General features: G+C 58.9%; 1 protein-coding gene across 8 annotated transcripts in view; it reads right to left on the bottom strand.

The window, feature by feature from the left end:
* Positions 1-20,421, bottom strand: part of ELN (elastin) — a 91,112-nt gene extending 70,691 nt beyond the window's left edge. For 2 of the 8 annotated variants that reach the window (XM_039508143.1, XM_039508142.1), the window contains exons 1-2: positions 20,180-20,416; positions 4,524-4,571 (exon numbers count right to left, since the gene is read on the bottom strand). In XM_039508143.1, coding sequence (XP_039364077.1) covers positions 4,524-4,571; positions 20,180-20,258 — 127 coding nt within the window. In that variant the 5' untranslated portion in view covers positions 20,259-20,416. Of the gene's footprint in view, positions 1-4,523; positions 4,572-20,179 lie in introns of all 8 variants that reach the window. The other 6 variants (XM_039508147.1, XM_039508146.1, XM_039508141.1 and 3 more) reach the window with 4 other exon arrangements.
* Positions 20,422-20,694: the final 273 nt, after the last annotated feature.

The raw sequence follows: 20,694 nt of genomic DNA, 5'->3' as shown, positions 1-20,694 counted from the left end.
GCCTAAGCCCCAATGCAAAGGGGGGGAACACAGACATTCCTCCACCCGAGTCCAGGGGCTGGGCTCAGAGGCCACCTGCCAGATTAGGTCCCATTCAAAATCCAGCTGGAGGAGTAGCACTGCTTATTTTATAACCCGTAGCCAGGGGCTAGTGTGCTCACCTGGGATGTAGGTGACCCAGGTTCAATTCCCATCCCCTGCAGGATCTGAACAGGAACCTCCCATTGCTCACCAAGGTGCTCTAATGATGGAGCCATGGGATATTCTGATGGGGGGAGGCTCCCTCTGGCTCGCCTGCTGAAGCTGTTCTATGGTAGGGTGACCAGATGTCCTGATTTTGGGGGCTTTTTCTTATATAGGCGATGTGACAAAGTGGGAATGTTCTTTAAATGCTGAGTGGGGAGTGTTGGCCTGGGAAGGTTGCAGGGGAGTTTTGCTGGGACTGTCTGCATTGGGGAAGGGAGGATACCTGAGCATGTAACATGAAAACCCAGGATGGGGATTGGAGCCAGGTGACACCTCTGCCCGGGACACTGCACAAAGGCTGGGGGAGGAGCCGGGGGAGGCTGAGTGAGAGGCTGGAGGGAGTTTCAGTTTGGAGCTGGCTGGGAAATGGAGAGGAGCCCCGACAGGGCTTGGGCTTCCCAACGGGGCTGAGGCCTCCCTGGGGCCCCCAGATGGACCTAACTAAAGGGGGTCCTGTTGTCTGTGCCGGCAAGGCCTGGTTTGGACTGTGTTCCTGTCGTCTAAATAAACCTTCTGCTTTACTGGCTGGCTGAGAGTCACGGTGAATCGCAGGAAGCCGGGGGTGCAGGGCATGGTCTCCCCCACACTCTGTAACAGGGACCTATTACCCCCCACCCCCTGTCCTGATTTTTTACACTTGCTGTCCGGTCACCCTATTCTATGGGGCTAACTAATCTGAGCTTAGAGGAGGGGGTGGACCACAGAGAGTCTCACTCTCTCTGGCCAGCGACTGGCCAGCATTAATCCCCAGAGGCTCAATCACTGGGGCAGAAAGGGACAGCAAGAGAATGGCCCTATAGTCCAGTGCTTTGGGGGCCCCTGGTTCACTGAGAGGGCCCCACAGCAGAATAACCCTGTGCTCTCACCCCTGGAGTACATAAGAACATAAGAAAGGCCGTACCGGGTCAGACCAAAGGTCCATCTAGCCCAGTATCTGTCTACCGACAGTGGCCAATGCCAGGTGCCCCAGAGGGAGTGAACCTAACAGGCAATGATCAAGTGATCTCTCTCCTGCCATCCATCTCCATCCTCTGACGAACAGAGGCTAGGGACACCATTCTTACCCATCCTGGCTAATAGCCATTTATGGACTTAGCCACCATGAATTTATCCAGTCCCCTTTTAAACATTGTTATAGTCCTAGCCTTCACAACCTCCTCAGGTAAGAAGTTCCACAAGTTGACTGTGCGCTGCGTGAAGAAGAACTTCCTTTTATTTGTTTTAAACCTGCTGCCTATTAATTTCATTTGGTGACCCCTAGTTCTTGTATTATGGGAATAAGTAAATAACTTTTCCTTATCCACTTTCTCAACATCACTCATGATTTTATATACCTCTATCATATCCCCCCTTAGTCTTCTCTTTTCCAAGCTGAAGAGTCCTAGCCTCTTTAATCTTTCCTCATATGGGACCCTCTCTAAACCCCTAATCATTTTAGTTGCCCTTTTCTGAACCTTTTCTAGTGCTAGAATATCTTTTTTGAGGTGAGGAGACCACATCTGTACACAGTATTCGAGATGTGGGCGTACCATGGATTTATACAAGGGCAATAATATATTCTCAGTCTTATTTTCTATCCCCGTTTTAATGATTCCTAACATCCTGTTTGCTTTTTTGACCGCCTCTGCACACTGTGTGGACATCTTCAGAGAACTATCCACGATGACTCCAAGATCTTTTTCCTGACTCGTTGTAGCTAAATTAGCCCCCATCATGTTGTATGTATAGTTGGGGTTATTTTTTCCAATGTGCATTACTTTACATTTATCCACATTAAATTTCATTTGCCATTTTGTTGCCCAATCACTTAGTTTTGTGAGATCTTTTTGAAGTTCTTCACAATCTGCTTTGGTCTTAACTATCTTGAGTAGTTTAGTATCATCTGCAAACTTTGCCACCTCACTGTTTACCCCTTTCTCCAGATCATTTATGAATAAATTGAATAGGATTGGTCCTAGGACTGACCCTTGGGGAACACCACTAGTTACCCCTCTCCATTTTGAGAATTTACCATTAATTCCTACTCTTTGTTCCCTGTCCTTTAACAGTTCTCAGTCCATGAAAGGACCTTCCCTTTTATCCCATGACAGCTTAATTTATGTAAGAGCCTTTGGTGAGGGACCTTGTCAAAGGCTTTCTGGAAATCTAAGTACACTATGTCCACCGGATCCCCCTTGTCCACATGTTTGTTGACCCCTTCAAAGAACTCTAATAGATTAGTAAGACACGATTTCCCTTTACAGAAACCATGTTGACTATTGCTCAACAGTTTATGTTTTTCTATGTGTCTGACAATTTTATTCTTAACTATTGTTTCAACTAATTTGCCCGGTACCGACGTTAGACTTACTGGTCTGTAATTGCCGGGATCACCCCTAGAGCCCTTTTTAAATATTGGCGTTACATTAGCTAACTTCCAGTCATTGGGTACCGAAGCCGATTTAAAGGACAGGTTACAAACCTTAGTTAATAGTTCTGCAACTTCACATTTGAGTTCTTTCAGAACTCTTGGGTGAATGCCATCTGGTCCCGGTGACTTGTTAATGTTGAGTTTATCAATTAATTCCAAAACCTCCTCTAGTGACACTTCAATCTGTGACAGTTCCTCAGATTTGTCACCTACAAAAGCCAGCTCAGGTTTGGGAATCTCCCTAACATCCTCAGCCGTGAAGACTGAAGCAAAGAATCCATTTAGTTTCTCCACAATGACTTTATCGTCTTTAAGCGCTCCTTTTGTATTTTGATCATCAAGGGGCCCCACTGGTTGTTTAGCAGGCTTCCTGCTTCTGATGTACTTAAAAAACATTTTGTTATTACCTTTAGAGTTTTTGGCTAGCCGTTCTTCAAACTCCTCTTTGGCTTTTCTTATTACACTCTTGCACTTAATTTGACAGTGTTTGTGCTCCTTTCTATTTGCCTCACTAGGATTTGACTTCCACTTTTTAAAGGAAGTCTTTTTATCTCTCACTGCTTCTTTTACATGGTTGTTAAGCCACGGTGGCTCTTTTTTAGTTCTTTTACTGTTTTTCTTAATTTGGGGTATACATTGAAGTTGGGCCTCTATTATGGTGTCTTTAAAAAGGGACCATGCAACTTGCAGGGATTTCACTTTAGTCACTGTATCTTTTGTCTAACTAACCCCCTCATTTTTGTATAGTTCCCCCTTTTGAATAGTCACAAGGTGGGCTGCTCCTGCTCCTCCTCTAGCTGTTGTGTGTGGAGTGAGGAACACACCTACCTCATGCCTGTGAGAAACCAGTAGGTGCCTGTGCCCTGCAGACTCCATAGAATATCAAGGTTGGAAGGGGCCTCAGGAGGTATCTAGTCCAACCCCCTGCTCAAAGCAGGACCAACCCCCAGATAGATTTTTTCCTCCAGATCCCTAAATGGCTCCCTCAAGGATTGAGCTCACAACCCTGAGTTTAAGCAGGCCACTGCTTAAACCACTGAGCTATCCCTTCCCCCAAGCCTGTCTGCATGCAGCTGCTCTCACTGCTGGGGACCTTTCCTGGGTTGCTAACAGAGCCAGGTGCCTGTCTGAGGACATGTCCCTGCCATTGGCTGTGCCCACTGGCTAGCTTAGGTGGCTCCTTGCCCCACATGCTGACTTTTGTGCCCAGCCATCCAGGCACTGTGCAGGGAGCCTCATGTGCCAGGGCTGGGCTACAGCGCGCCTGGCTGATGAGCGTCCTTCTACTGTGTTACCAGGTGTCACCCTGCTGCCACCACCCCAGCTGCCTGGATTGTCCCTCAGGCACCAGTCGGGGCAGCCTGCACACTAAGGTTCTGTGTCTCCCCGTCCCCATGCAGTGCCTCAGCCAGGGCCACGCCGCAAGTGAGCGCCAGAGCCGGGACAGGAACCAGGCTCTCCTGACTCTCAGCTCAGGCCCAGCCATGCCGAGCAGCTCTGCCTCTGCCCAGAGGGACCGTGGCCAGCCCTGCTGGAGGGGGCTGTGCGGAGGGGTGACACAGGCAGCTCTGCTTGCCTGGATCCACACCGGACTGTCCCTTGTGGGGTTCCCACCCCTGCACATGGCTCCTGCTGGCCAGATTCATCCAAACACACTCCTGTTGGGGCGAAGGAGACATTCCCTGAGCTCCCAGCCCTGGATACCCCTCTCCCCTGGGGCCAGCACCCCCTTCTGGGACAGGCTGATATTTCCATCCACCAGCCTGGGGACCCCGCTCCCACTGCGCTCTCACTTCCCTTCCCATGCAGGGGAGAGCGTCCCATTCCCTGCCCTTCCCGTGTCCCGCTGGGGGGGGTGGGTTCTTACCTGGGTAATATCCTAGAGCCGGAACTCCCCCGCCAGCACCAGGCACCCCTGAAAAAGGAACAGGCAGCATCACACACAGGCAGCCAGGGGATACACCCGCCAGGCCACGTCCACCTCGTTGTTGGCTCAGATAAACAGAGAAAGCAGGACTGCCACTGGAGTGCACAAGCTCCGGGGCAGTGCCGGGTCCCAGCTTTGCTGTGGGATTCCCTGAACCTCCCTGTGCCACAGTTTGCCCATCATTACCGTGGGGAAAATGACACTGACCCGCCTTGAGGAAGTGCTTTGAGATCTACAAGTGGCAAGTGCGATAGGTAGCAGCATGGGGTCAGTGCACTCAGAGGCCCTGTCATTTTGCTAACGGGACCCAGAAAAGCCACATGTGTCCCTGAGACTCAAGGTGGAGAGTTGTACACCCCTGAGGGCCCTGGTGAGGGCCGTACACCGCTGAGGGCCCTGGTGAGGGCCATATACCCCTGAGGTCACTGGTGAGGGCCGAACACCCCTGAGGGCCCTGGTGAGGGCCATACACCGCTGAGGGCCCTGGTGAGGGCCGAACACTCCTGAGGGCCCTGGTGAGGGCCGTACACCGCTGAGGGCCCTGGTGAGGGCCGTACACCGCTGAGGGCCCTGGTGAGGGCTGTTCACCGCTGAGGGCCCTGGTGAGGGCTGTTCACCGCTGAGGACACTGGTGAGGGCCGTATACCGCTGAGGGCTCTGGTGAGGGCTGTTCACCCCTGAGGGCCCTGGTGAGGGCCATACACCGCTGAGGGCCCTGGTGAGGGCCGTTCTCCCCTGAGGGCCCTGGTGAGGGCTGTACACTGCTGAGGGCCCTGGTGAGGGCCGTACACCGCTGAGGGCCCTGGTGAGGGCCGTTCTCCCCTGAGGGCCCTGGTGAGGGCTGTTCACCGCTGAGGGCCCTGGTGGGGGCCGTACACTCCTGAGGGCCCTGGTGAGGACCATTCTCCCCTGAGGGCCCTGGTGGGGGCCGTACACCCCTGAGGGCCCTGGTGAGGGCCGTACACCGCTGAGGGCCCTGGTGAGGGCCGTACACCCCTGAGGGCCCTGGTGAGGGCCGTACACCCCTGAGGGCCCTGGTGAGGGCCGTACACCGCTGAGGGCTCTGGTGAGGGCCGTACACCGCTGAGGCAAGGGAGTACCTGGCTGTCCTCCCTGGGGCAGGAGTCTGGCCTGGCTCTAGCTCCTATCCAGCTGGTGTAAGACTCCGGGGAGAGTCTCCTCGTGGTGGGGGACAGTGTCCCCAGGCCCTGTCTGGGGCTACCAGGCCCATCTCCAGGGCCCTGATCTCTGGGCAGCTGAGCATGCTGCGGGGGGAAGGGCTCGGCTCTGGGATGTCGGCTTTTCCTGTAACACCCCACACAGCTGTGATCTGGGACAGCCCCAGAAAGGGGGAGGCCCACGGGTGTGTCAGTAGAGGCAGCCCTGCTGCAGTGTCTGTGCCAGCCCAGTGCTGCCTGGGATTCAAGCCAGCATCATTTCTCAGGCTGGAGAGGGGAGCTCAGCTACAATGAACCTGATTGCTGCCATGAGGCTAGGAGAGCCCCAGCTGATGTCCTCAGGCAGGATCCCACCGACAGCTGTCCACATGCAGAGCGGGGACAGGGCCCACCTTTGCCTGCCATCGCCCTGCTCCTAGCTAGTGTTAGACAGCCCCGGGGTGCTGCTGCGTGAACCTCCATCCCTTTGCACAGAACCATACGCTTCTGTTGACAAGCTCTCTCGTGTGGACTCAGAGCTGGGAGGGCTGTTGTATTTAGAGTGAACCCTCCGTCCGGCAGTTCTTGGCCTCTGCTGAGTCTCCCAGACAGTACAAAATGGGCCATGGTGTTTGGGATGTGCGAGCTGGAGTTCCAGGGAGTAGCCCAGGCCCAGATCACTAAGCGCCTCGAAGGCAGGACCAGGACCTCCTTGCAGGGAAGCCAGAGCAGAGGATGGGTTTTCTGAGCTGAGCAGGGTGCCCGGGGCTGCCATGCTGGGCATGGAGTTCTGCCCGGGGTGGCCTAGTGCGACCTCTGTGTAAAACGGGGCACGAGGCTTGCCTGCCTGCCCTGGGCAGGGCCTGCATCTGGAAGGGCTCAGATGTCCTACCTGTTGCCTGCAGGAGCTGGCCCGGTCCCAGCGTGCACAGCTGCCCCAGGCAAGAGCTGGTCTGAGGGGGCATTGCTCCCACATTGGAGAGGGGTGACGAGTGGCAGCCCTGCTCCCACATCCGCCCAGCCCACATCAGTCTCTACCTAGCCAGGTCCTTCTGGGCCAGCCAGCCCAGCTGGGTTATGTTCTTCGGGCGCGGAAGCTGAGGGAGTCACTAGCAGCTGCCCAAACAAACATGCCAGCAGATGGCGTCGAGGGGCTGAGACAGCGCCAGCCTGCCTGCGGCTGCTCTCACTGCTGGGCAGTTTTATCAGGCTTTGGAGAAGTTCTCGTTTCCTTCCCAACGCCCAGCCCGGCGCCCTACAGCTGCCTTCTCACCGGCTCCAGCCAGGGACACGGACACGTGTCCAGCTGGGACAAGCCTTCCAAGCGCTCCATGCTCCAGCTGCTTCTGCCCCAGGGGAGGAGACAACGTCCTGCCTGAGCCATAGACAGCCCCAAGACATAGAGATAGACTCCCAGCCCCCAGGCACACACAGGGCACTAGTGCCGGGGTTCACACTCACAGCCCCCTCCCCCACAGAGGGCACTGGTGCCGGGGTTCACACTCAGCCCCTAAGCACGCACAGGGCACCAGTGCCAAGGTTCACACTCAGCTCCTAAGCACACACAGGGCACCAGTGCCAGGGTTCACACTTCCAGACCCAGACACACAGGGCTAGTGCTGGGGTTCACACTTCCAGACCCAGACACACAGGGCACTAGTGCCAGGGTTCACACTTCCAGACCCAGACACACAGGGCACTAGTGCCAGGGTTCACACTCACAGCCTCCTCCCCCACAGAGGGCACTAGTGCCAGGGTTCACATTCAGCCCCCAAGCGCACACAGGGCTCTAGTGCCAGGATTCACACACACAGCCCCTAAGTGTACATGTAACTCACACACCTCCTGGGTGTGGTGTTCTGTCTCATCTAGTGGCACTGAGACCACGTAGAGAGACATCAATGAGTCTGTTCTACAGCCTTAGCTAAGGGCCACATGGCTTTTAGCTCATGCAGTAGAGGCTCATGCACTAAGCTCCAGAGGCCACAGATTCAATTCCACCCGCCAACGACCATGCTCTGTTGGCGTTACACACACAGGGCACTAGGGCCAGAGTTCACACTCCCAGCCCCCAGGTACAGACAGGGCACTAGAGCCAGGGTTCACACTCCCAGGCCCAGACACACACACAGGGCACTAGTGCCAGGGTTCACACTCCCAGACACACACACAGGGCACTGGTGCCAGGGTTCACACTCCCATATCCCAGGTATACACAGGACACTAGTGCCAGGGTTCACACTCTCAGACTCCAGGTACACACAGGACACTAGTGCCAGGGTTCACACTCCCATACCCCAGGTATACACAGGACACTAGTGCCAGGGTTCACACTCCCAGGCCCAGACACACACACAGGGCACTAGAGCCAGGGTTCACACTCCCAGGCCCAGACACACACACAGGGCACTAGTGCCAGGGTTCACACTCCCAGACACACAAACAGGGCACTGGTGCCAGGGTTCACACTCCCATATCCCAGGTATACACAGGACAGTAGTGCCAGGGTTCACTCTCAGACTCCAGGTACACACAGGGCACTAATGCCAGGGTTCACACTCCCATACCCCAGGTACACACAGGGCACTAGTGCCAGGGTTCACACTCCCATACCCCAGGTACACACAGGGCACTAGTGCCAGGGTTTACACTCCCATACCCCAGACACACACAGGACACTAGTGCCAGGGTTCACACTCCCAGGCCCAGACACACACACAGGGCACTAGTACCAGGGTTCACACTCAGCTCCAGACACACACAGACACACACAGGGCATTAGTACCAGGGTTCACACTCTCAGATCCCAGGTGTACACAGGGCACTATTGCCAAGATTCACACTCAGACCCAGATACACAGAGGGCACTAGTGTCAGGGGTCACACTCATAGCCCCAGACCCAGAAAGGGCACTAGTGCCAGGGTTCACACTAGCAGTACTGGATGGATGACAGAGAACAAGAATGGGATCCATGAGTTATAGGTGCCATCCCCACCTGTGCCAATGAATTGCCAGGCAGCCTAGGGGTTTCCCCTCCTGCCTTGGGGAAGCTGCCCCACCTGTAATGTGAGGTAGCTCTAGGTGCCCCCGATGGGGTGGGAAGGTCACAGGAAGGCAAAGTGTTTTGAGACCCTTGGGTGTCAGGCCCGGGAGAAGGCAAAGCCCAGTGGATCTCCGCTGCACTGCCAGGCGCTTGCATGCCCAGGTCCGCAGCCCTCGGCCCGCACAGCTAGCACAGAGCCTGCCTAATGTGGAGCACATTACACTGAGCCTCCGCAGGCTTTGGAATTGGTTCCAGATTCCAGACCAGCTGATCTCACTTTGCGTGGAATTCGGAGCCTGATAACACGTTCCCCCAGCCAAAGGCACTCATTCCAGTCCTCGCTCTCCTGTCTCCCCATCCGTCTGTCTGTCTGTCCCTCTCGCTCCCCTGGCCTGGCCTGCCCCACTTTCCCTTCGCGGAGGCTGCGCTATTGGCTGGGATGAATGACAGGGCTCTGACCTTTTCAAACAGGGATTAGAGCCCTGGCTCCCGCCCCACTCGCCTCTCGCTGGCTCGGAAAAACAAATCCCAGATAATTCCTTGTTTAAAAACAAACGCAAAGTGTCCATGCGGCTCCTCCCTGTCCTGCACTGCAGGCCAACGCCAGCCTCAGCTGCTGCAAACGTCTACCAGGGAAGCTCCCCAGACTGGGGTGCAGCTGGGATGCCAGTGCTGCGAGGTTCCCCATAGCAGTGCCTTGTCCAGGCCACAGACTCACTCTGAGGGCCAACTGCAGCCCTGCCGTAAATGGCAGAACTGCACTGATGTTTGCACCAGGCTGCAGCTTGGCCCTGTGAGCCATGTGCTGCGATGTGCACCCGGGGACCCAAGGCTACAGGAAGGGACAGCCTAGCAAGGGGAACTCACCTCCCGCCCACCCCTTCCCTGGCTGCTGAGAGGAGTGGGGGAGCTGAGGTGGGAGCAGCTTGTATCTGGCTGGGGGCCTCGAGGGGCTTCAGGACTCCCCATCAGTAAGCCGTGCAGCCCTGGCCCTGGAGAGCTGTCCCAGTCTGCTGCCCTGCCTGCTGGGAGAGAGAGGGGAAGGGGGACAGACTCATTCTAGGGGAAAGGGAGACACTCCCAGCCAGAATCCTGGGGGAACCAACGGCTCCTCAGGTCCCTCTCCCCTCCTGGCTCCCGCTCTGGGCTGGTCACCGACAGGGCTCCACACACTGTCTGCCTGGTGCCGGCTCTGCCCGGGCACATGGGCTCCTTTTGGGTCCGAAGATTCCCTCTTCCCAGCACTGTGTCACCACATGATGACGGGTGCGCTCCCTCTCCCCAGCGGATTCTGGGCTAACTGTCCCGTGGGGGGCAGCGTGAGGAGAGTGCAGTTGGGGCTCTCGGGGGAGCCCCTGTCCCCTGCCTGCAGGGCTCAGAGCCCAGGGCTCATTGCTGTGTCAGCGGGAGCTCTGCGCGTCAGGCAATGGTTCTCTGGCACGGCTGCCAGCGTGACACGGGGCTGAGGGCGTGTGGCTGCCCCAGAGTTCAGGGGAGCCGCAGGACTGGTGCTGGGAGGAATGGTCTCACACGGCGGCTAATGCGGCCGGCTGCCCAGTGCCAGCTGGGCTGGGAAGAGGACATTCCTCAGCAGGACTGAAGCCAGAGGCTCCATTTGCCCCTCCAGAGAGGTCAGAGGGGGTAAAAGTCTGAGCCTTTGGCCCCCAGTAAGTTCTTTGGTGCTGAGTCATCCCAGCCTGGCCTCCCTGCAGAGTTTGGGTTCCCAGGAAGAGCAGTCTGAGAAGGCCGGGTGTGAGGAGAGGAGCTGGCAGTCAGCGGGGACATGACCCATCGGCAGGAGCTGGCCCTGTGCTAGTGCCGCTTGGTGCAGCACCTGGCACCACCACACACGTGACAGGAGCCTTCCTGGAGCCACGGCTGATGCATGTCTCTGCCCAACCTGGGTAGGCTGGGGTGGGAGGCTGGAAGCAGGGCATCCTTCCTCCCAGGTCTAGTTCGCCTTTGCCCCAGTGCCCACTCCTAATTGGCGTCACTCCCCAGCACCAAGGGAAGGTCCCCTGTTAACTCAGGATTTGTCACCGGGACGGGCATGTTCTGTGCAAACTCTCTTGTGTCCGGCACCTCAGCCACGCTTCTCAGCTGCTGGGCAAAGGGCTCCATCCATCAGGCTTATATGTCTCTCCTGGCGCCCTACTACCTTCAGCGTTATCTCCCACTCAGCCCTCCTCACCAGCTGTTCACTGACTGGCTGTCACAGAGGTTTCCATTTCTCCTAGGCTCTGATCCCACCTTCTCCCGAGTCTGCCCTTCCCAGACAGGGCTGAGAGGGGAGCTGAGCTGCGTGAGGAGTGTGCCAGCCTCCCCTGGATCTTGGCAAAGCTCACCGGGGCCTTTTGTGCTGCTGGGCAGGGGGCCATTGCCTGGCTCGGCAGGAGGGTATTGGAATCCTACAGTCGAAAGAATATCAGGAGGTGACATCTACTAATGGCAGAGTCCCCCGTTCTGAGCTCGGTTAGCTTGGCCCATGGCTGGACAAGATGCATCAAGCTGGCTAGTTCATACCCCAGCCCCGTGATACTGACGGCAGTGAGTCCCAGGCCCCAGCTAGCAGCCGGCTCTTCACTGCGCGCTCTGAAGAGCCCACGGGTCAGATCTCTGAGGCGAAAGTGTGGCAACTTCCCTGGCTCAGCGTGGCCATTGCTGGTGCCAGATGTTGGCCGTCCTGCCCTTTTGTTGGAGTGGGAGGGTGGCTTGGCCTCCCAGCCCGGGCAGACAGATGTGCTAGCGGGGCTCAAGCTAGCTTGCTGGAAATAGCTGTGTGGGCATTGCAGCTCGGCTCTCCGGCCCACCCAAGCCCTGGGCCTCAGCTGGGTGGCTACCTGCATGTTGGCCACAGCCACACAGCTAGCGAGCACACGAGCTTGGGCCCTGCCAGAGCCCTACCCAGGCAGAGCAGAGCAGATGGGCCCTGGTGGCTCCTTCACAGGCTCTCAGAAGGTGAGTTTGTTGGGGCCCCTCCCAGCTGGCTTCAGGGGCTGCTGCTCACACGCCAGGCAGGTCTCTAGGGTCTCGTGCTAAGGAGGCTGCTGAGCCCAGACGTCCGGACGTGCAAGGCTGGCCCTGTGGGGCCCTAACCTGTTGAGCTCTAAAGCCAACGACCAGACACGAGGAACCAAATTCAGCCCCGGTGCAAGCGATCGCATTGAAACCCACTTACTCCACTTCCCAGTTTGTCCCAGAGAGAGCAGGAGCAACGGTCGCCCATTGGCATCCCTGAGCCAGGGGGGCTCATCAGGGGCAGCTCCGCATGGCGCACTCCCGGGCTCCCGCAGACCTCTCGCTTTCCAGCCAGCACAGAGGCATTTGGGTCTTGCCCACTGGCGTGGGGCTGAGATCGCAGTGCCCCTCTTGGACCCGCCCCCTCAGCAAGGACCAGGCTACGAGGCTCCGATAAGCTGGGTGGCACCATCTGGCAGGAATCAGAGGCCAATCACTCGCTGCCATATGGCTAAAGCTCCATTCAGGGCCCTTGTCCTGGCTTCCAGGAGGCCTCTGCCATGCTGCTTCCTGCTGCCAGCTGTGGAGCAGGGCTCACCTGTGCTGGGTGTCGCTGCTTGCAGGGCCGGCTCCAGCTTTTTTGCCACCCCAAGTGGCGAAGAAAAAAAAGACAAAACCGATTGAGCTACCGCCGACGTGCCGCGGAAGAGGAACAGAGGGACCTGCCGCTGAATTGCCGCCGTAGACCCGGACATGCCGCCCCAGCAACGGACAGAGTGCCGCCCCTTTCTATTGGCCGCCCCAGGCACCTGCTTCCCTGGCTGCTTGCCCTGAGAGACAAGTGACTGCTTGGCAACCAGAGGGCTTCCTTCACCTCTCTGTCTCTCTGCGTCTGGGGCAGGAGGGAGCTGGCCACAGACCTTCCAAGGAATTGAAGAGCTTTCAGTAATGTGCCTGCCCTGGCTTCTCTCCACAATCATCTCAGGGCAAATGTGAGTCAGCGGCTCTGAGGGCCTGCACGTGCAGAAGCTTCTGGATGCTCACCAGCGGCGTTGAGATTCAAGACCCTGCCCCATATGCAGCATTTTGGGGCTTAGCAGAGCTCTCTTCTGGGCCACGTGACGTCCTGGGCCTGGTGCATGTGATTTGCACATGGGGCCGTGTCCCAGCCCAGAGCTCTCCACCTGCCCCGGGCCAGCAGCAAAGCCACACGCAGCCACATGTCCACCTGCCATCATTTACTGCAATGGTGGTGGAGCTAGCTGAACAATGCCCAGTGTCTTCAATACACAGCCTTGTGGGTTTTCAACCCCTTGGCTTTGCTGGTGCTCATGCTTGAGCTGCCTTCCAGGGAGCTGGCTTCAGACCCAGCAGCTGTGGAGCTGGGTGGTGTCATGAAGGGTTAATGGGATGAACACGGGTGAGAATTTGCACTAAAAACTGGGACTCCAGATGCTTCCCAATCAGGAAACAGAAACATACCATGTGACCAACAGCCCACATTTCAGACATGGCTGCCTACGTTCGTCCCAAACCACTGAGCACCTGCAGCTCCCAGTGAAAGCACTGCTGAAACAGGCCCCTTCTTAGGAACCTAAAGGCAGATTAGGGGCCCTCGTGTTAGGCCGCAGGCCCAGATTTGAAGATTCTGTCTCATGTGTCCGCTCCAAAGAGCTTGAATTTTGATTTCCAAACTCTGACAACTCGCCCTGAGCAGTTCATGAATGAACTGCAGATGGCAAATTATTCACTGAAATCACTGGGTGAAAGTCAAGCTCTTGGTGAACAATTCATGAGCAGGAAAAGAGGCAACATTCAGAGCTGAAAGCCTGGCCATCTGTGAGAACCTGCAAGCCATCATCAGGTGTGCAGCATAAGGGGGAGACACATGGGCTGAAAATGGGGCCATGCCTGCTGCACAGGTACAGGCAATAGGGCAGCTCCCATCCCCACACCCAGCTGCTGTGCACTGTACTGGGGCGAGCTCACAGCAGCATTGTGGCGCTGTAGAGAATGGAGGAGCACTAGTTCCCAGCCTGGCCCAGCAGGAGGTGCTGGAGGGACCAAGGGAGGAGTGCTGGCCACGAGGCAGCTCCCAGCTAGTCCATCCCAGCGATGGAGCGCCCGTACTTTGGGCAGTGTGGGCACCATTTCGGTAGGGTCCCGAGTGCCCAGATGGGGCAGAGCGCATTGCACAGAACAAAGGCCTCTCTGTCCATCTCGCTGTGGGCTCAGAGACACAGAGCTTAGAGCACGGTGTCAGGAGCTGCAAGTCCCCCAGAAGCCCCCCATGGGCGGCATTGGCTTTTCACAGCCTGACACTCGCCTCTGAGGTGCTCAGTGAGCATGTGACCGTCACAGGCTGAATCTGCTCAAAGAGCAGCCTGTGCTAATCGCCTTACAGCGGAGCTGGGCCGGGGCAGGCGAAGTCACTGGCTTCTCAGCGGCTTCTCAGCGACTCAGGCACGCTCGCATTATCCCGCGGGATGCAGCAGGCAGCAGAGGGATGGGCCTGGGCACTAAGAGCCACAGGTGCGATGCCCTGCGCTCCAGGCCTATGGGATCCAGGCCTGGGTTGCACACCTGGCCCCAGCCTGGGCTGGGAGTCACTCTCCATGGTCCCTGCTCCCCGGCCTGTGGGACTCCTGCCCTTTGAGCCCCGGGATCTGTCAGGGCACAGCTGGGAGACTGAAGCTTGATGCTGTGGCTAGTGCAGCCTGGGCTCTTCCAGCTCAAGCCTGTGGAGGGAGTGCAGTGTACGGCTGCCAACGGGACGCGGGGCGCCACACACAGCTGGGAAGAAAGCCCTGGCCTTCCCCACTCCCCCAGCACCCCACCTGGCAGGGGGAGGCACACTCGGGGTCTCCAGGCATGTCTCGGGGGGGAGGGGGGCAGCCCTGTGGGTGCAGAGACCCCATGGGCACGGGGGGAGGGGAGGGGAGTCTGGACAAACAGCAGTTCCCTGGCAGGGTCGGGCCCACTGGAGGAAGATCCCCTGCACCTCCCCCATAGGCAGGCCCAGTCCCACCGCCGAGCCAGCGTGGGCACTACCTGGGTTACCGGCTGCAAAGCGGGCAGGATCTGAGCCTGCTGCAGCCGGCTGGACAGTCACATGGCTGGGCAGAAAGCTCTGGCCTGCCTGGGAAAGTCAGACATGCCCCAGGCCCCAGGGAGACGGTCCGTGTGCTGGCACCAGCCCCTCCACTTCCAAGCAGCAAAGAAAGTTCCGCCTGCAGCCAGCCCAGCCTGCGGCACGGCCCCCGACACACGAGTGCACTGCGCTCCTGCCGCCCTCCCCGCTGCGCTGGGACCCGCCCTCCCCGCTGCCCCCTCCCCATGGGCACGCTGGCCTCCCCCGCGGCTGCAGAGCAGGGCCCTCGAGAGCCTGCTGCAAAGCACAGTCCTGCCACACCCCGCCAGAGGGGCGCAGGGACCCTAGCTGCTCCCCTCCCCCGGCCTGTCCAGGGAGCATGGGCCGGGAGCCACCCAGCACGGGCCATCCTGGGAGATCTCGCTCCCCCCAGCCCAGCGACTCATGGAGCGCGCTGGGCCCCCCAACAGGCCCACCGGCAGAGCGCCGGCGTCAGAGCCACCCCACAGCCAGGCTCGCCCCACCCTGCCCCACACATCCCAGGGCCACGCTCGCCCTGCCCGCCTCCCCACAGCCACTCCCAGCCTTGCCCCACAGCCAGGCTCGCTCTTCCCCACCCCACCCACCCCAGGGCCACGCTCGCCTGCCCGCCTCCCCACAGCCACTCCCAGCCCTGCCCCACAGCCAGGCTCGCTCTTCCCCACCCCACAGCCAGCCCCACCCCACCCCACAGCCACTCCCAGCCCCACCCCACCCCACAGCCAGGCTCGCCCCACCCCACCCCACACACCCCAGGGCCACGCCGCCTGCCCGCCTCCCCACAGCCACTCCCAGCCCCACCCCACAGCCAGGCTCGCTCTTCCCCACCCCACACACACCCAGGGCTATGCTCGCCCTGCCCGCCTCCCCCCAGCCACTCCCAGCTCCGCCCCACCCCACAGCCAGGCTCACCCCACCCCACCCCACGCACCCAGGGCCACGCTTGCCCTGCCCGCCTCACCCCACAGCCACCCCCGGCCCGGCCCCACCGCCACTCCCAGCCTCGCCCGACCCTGCAGCTACGCTCACTCGTCCCCACCCCACAGCCACCCCCAGCCCTACCCCACAGCCACTCCCAGCCCCGCCCCACCCCACACACCCCAGGGCCACGCTTGCCCTGCCCGCCTCACCCCACAGCCCCTCCCAGCCCCCCCCCCACCCACAGACACTCCTGGCCCTACCCCACAGCCATGCTCGCTCTTCCCCACCCCACACCCAGGCTCACCCCCCCCCACACCCCCAGGGCCACGCTCGCCCTGCCCGCCTCACCCCACAGCCACCCCCCGGCCCTGCCCCACAGCCACTCCCAGCCCTGCCCCATCCCCCGCACCCAGGGCCACGCTCGCCCTACCCGCCTCACCCCACAGCCACCCCCGGCCCTGCCCCACAACCACTCCCAGCCCTGCCCCACCCCACCTCCATGCTTGCCCCGCCCCACCCACTCCCGCCACACTTGTCTGCCCCCACCCCATGGCATGCTCACTCCGCCCCCTCACCACACTCTCTCTGCTCCCACCCCCACTCCCCTGCCACGCTCGCCCTGCCTGCCTCACCCCACAGCCCCTCCCATCGTGCCCGGCAGAGTGCTGGGGGTGCTCGTGGCTGGCTTTGCAGGGGTGCCGCAGCTCAGGGTGGGGGCATCCGGCACTGCGCCCACTCCCAGCACCTCTCTGCCATGCTGCAGGGAGTCAAGCTTCACACTTGCTCTCATAAACCCGCAGGCGCAAACTCCCCTCGCCTGCACGTCTGCCCAGCCGCACTGGCTCCCTGCAGGGCCCCGCCTGGCTCGCAGGGCCGGCTGAGAACTGGAGCTGGGGCAAAGGGCCCCGACGTCTCAGGGCAGGGTTTCAGAGCCCAGCGGGACCGTCTCCAGGGCGTGTTTAGACACGGGTCTGCGACTCCCTGCCGGGGGCGCTGCCGTCTGGATGTCCCTGAAATGCCACTGGGCTCTGCCCTGGAGCTTCCTGCTTCCGGGGATGGCCTGGGCCATGGTCAGGGAGGCTGTGAGCAGCCGAGTCTGCCCTAGCGATTGCAGCATTCTCCCTAGAACGGGCACCTCTCCCTCCCGCCTGCGATCTAGGTGCCCATCCAAGCCGCAGCGGGGCCCAACCCTGCACAGCTGTGAGGAGCCGCCTGCCCTGGGTCCTGGGGATCCGTGCAGAGAATCGTGGCCTGTCTGCGGACGGCTCTCTCACCAGAGGAATGGCTGGCCTGGCTCCAATAGCATCTGTCCTCTCTACAGGGGGCCCAGGAGTCCTGGCACCTGCACTGAGCGTTCCAGGGGTCGCTGACCCCCAAGAGTGGGCCTGAAGGGCTCTCCTCTGGGGAGGGGGCAGCACAGCCAATGGCGGCCCCCTCCCACCCACTGCCCCGTCCCCCTCTCCAGCTTTGCCAAAGCATCCAGCCTGCAACTGTGCATTGAGAATTATAGGCTGCACTTTCATCCCCTTTGCCTTCAAGAGTGCTCCACACGGCTGTGTCAGAACTACACATACACACACACAGTGCTCCACACGGGCTGTGTCAGAACCACACACACACACACACACACAGTGCTCCACACGGCTGTGTCAGAACTACACACACACACACACACACACACACACAGAGTGCTCCACACGGCTGTGTCAGAACTACACACCCACCCACAGAGTGCTCCACACGGGCTGTGTCAGAACCACACACACACACACACCCACAGAGTGCTCCACATGGCTGTGTCAAAACTACACACACACACACACGCACACACACACAGAGTGCTCCACACGGCTGTGTCAGAACTACACACACACACACACACACACACAGAGTGCTCCACATGGCTGTGTCAAAACTACACACACACACACACAGAGTGCTCCACACGGCTGTGTCAGAACTACACACACACGCACACACACACAGAGTGCTCCACACGGCTGTGTCAGAACTACACACACACACACACACACACACAGAGTGCTCCACACGGCTGTGTCAGAACTACACACACACACACACACACACACACAGAGTGCTCCACACGGCTGTGTCAGAACTACACACACACACACACACACACAGAGTGCTCCACATGGCTGTGTCAAAACTACACACACACACATACAGAGCGCTCCACACGGCTGTGTCAGAACTATACACACACACACAGAGTGATCCACAGGGGCTGTGTCAGAACTACACACACACACACACACAGAGTGCTCCACAGGGCTGTGTCAGAACTACACACACACACACACACACACAGTGCTCCACACAGCTGTGTCAGAACTACATGCACACACACACACAGAGTGCTCCACACGGCTGTGTCAGAACTACACACACACACACACACACAGAGTGCTCCACACGGCTGTGTCAGAACTACACACACACACACACACACACAGAGTGCTCCACACGGCTGTGTCAGAACTACACACACACACACACAGAGTGATCCACAGGGGCTGTGTCAGAACTACACACACACACACACACACACACACACACACACACACACAGAGTGCTCCACATGGGCTGTGTCAGAACTACACACCCACCCACAGAGTGCTCCACACGGGCTGTGTCAGAACCACACACACACACACACACACACACGCACACAGAGTGCTCCACACAGCTGTGTCAGAACTACACACACACACACACACACACACACACACAGAGTGCTCCACAGGGCTGTGTCAGAACTACACACACATACACATACACACACAGAGTGATCCACAGGGGCTGTGTCAGAACTACACACACACACACACACACAGAGTGCTCCACACGGGCTGTGTCAGAACTGCACACACACACACACAGTGCTCCACACGGGCTGTGTCAGAACTACACACACACACACACACACAGAGTGCTCCACACTCTCTCTCTCTCTCTCTCTCTCTCTCTCACACACACACACACACACACACACACACACACACAGAGTTGACCACACAGGCTGTGTCACACCGACACACACACATGCACACAGTGATCCACATGGGCTGTGTCTCTCTCTCTCTCTCACACACACACACACACACACACACAGATCTGCATGGGCTGTGTCATGCCTACACACAAACACAGAGTGTTCCATATGGGCTGTGTCACACATCTACACACACTGATACACACAGGCTTTGTCACACACACACGGAGTAATGCACTTGGGTGTTGTCTCTCACACAAAGTGATACACAAAGGCTGTGTCACACACACTGCAATTTATACACAGGGGCTTTGTTTCTCTCTCTCTCTTTCATACGCTCGCTCACTGAGGGTGCTACACATGGGCTGTGCCATACGTACACACGTATACAAACACACACACATAGAGGGCTCCAAACAGGTTGTGTCTCTCATATCCACACATCAAGGGGGCTATGAACGGGTTCTGTCACACCCACACCCGCAGTGAGAGTGCTACACAGGCACCGTGTCACACACACTCACTGACAATAATCCACACATGCTATGTCTCTGTCACACAAAGCGAAACACACAGGCTGTGTCAGACACACACAGAACGAGACACGTGTATTGTGCCTCTCACATACACACTGAGGTGGCTACACAGGCTGTGTCACATGCATGGAGGGTAACACACATAGACGCAGAGTGACACGAGACACTGAGAGTGTGATACACATGGGTTGTGTCTCACACACACACACAGTGAGAGTGAACCCCGGACTCACACACATCCCATGCCTGCTCTCTGTACCCCAGTCCCTCATGCTGGCAGCCTGGCGGGCCCTGGCACCCCCAGCTGGGGCTGGGATCTTGCCTTCTGGGATGCTCTAGGGAGGACATTGCATGAGCCGGTAGGAGCCCCTCACCAAGCACCTCGCCCCCCGGGAGAGCTGCTGTGCAGTGTCTGTCAGGCAGGGATCCCCAGGGGCAGCTCCCAGCTCTCCCTGCCCCAGCCAGAGCCCTGGTGTGGTGTCATGTCACGCTTGGGCAGGGAGAGCTGGGAGCATGCCTGCCCCAGCGGGGCCGCGGGGGACGGGCCAGGCTCTGCGAGGGGCTGTGGATGGGACCCAGGGACGGTTGGGCCAAGGAGAGCCCAGGGGCAGCGCGGGCACGGCGACGTCTCCGATTGACTCGGGGGCTTCACTGAGCTGCTCCGTTCCCAAAGGGGGTGCGTGGCATTAGCAACCTGCCCGCTGGGCAGTCCCCTTCCCTTGGGGACACACACCCCAGAACCAGTCCCCGCCAGCGAGTGCCTGAGGTCAGGTGCCCCAGGAGAGGTGGCCCGGCTGGCTCAGGCTGGGGAGAAGCAGCTGTTGCTTTCCTTACCTCCTTGCCGAGAAGTCGGGAGGATGGCGAGGAGGAGGAGGACTCCGGGAAGGAGGGATGCAGCCAGCTGCCTTGCCATCTCTTGAAGCAATGCCCCAGTCCTCTTGCAGCCAGTGTGTTTTATCCCAGAGCCGCTTAACTGTGGCTTCCAAGGCTGTGAGGGGCGAGGGGTGGGGGCTGGCCGAAGGGAGGGGAAGGGAATGAGGGGAGAGGCACAGGACACTACGTCATTACAAAGGGCAAACATACAAGCCTCTCCAGGCTATTGGGCTTTTTTCCCTTTTTAATTTCTCTCTCTTGCTGCTTTCTCCAATTCTGGCGGGTCTCTGCCAAGAGAGCGGGGCAGCTGCCAAGAGAGCCTTCAGCGAGAGGAAGGGGGAGGGATGGGCTGCCGAGCACTCCCTCCCCCCGCACCATAATGGCCAGGCCATACATCGCGCCTCCGGGGGCACATGGGCACGGCAGGCCCCAGACCCAGCGCCTGGAGCCTTTCCCGCCCGCTTGCCCCTTGCAGC

Source organism: Mauremys reevesii, linkage group 20, assembly GCF_016161935.1.
Source record: "Mauremys reevesii isolate NIE-2019 linkage group 20, ASM1616193v1, whole genome shotgun sequence".
Taxonomy (NCBI): domain Eukaryota; kingdom Metazoa; phylum Chordata; order Testudines; family Geoemydidae; genus Mauremys; species Mauremys reevesii.
The sequence above is the reverse complement of the archived record's forward strand: the minus strand, read 5'-3'. Positions and strand labels throughout refer to the sequence as shown.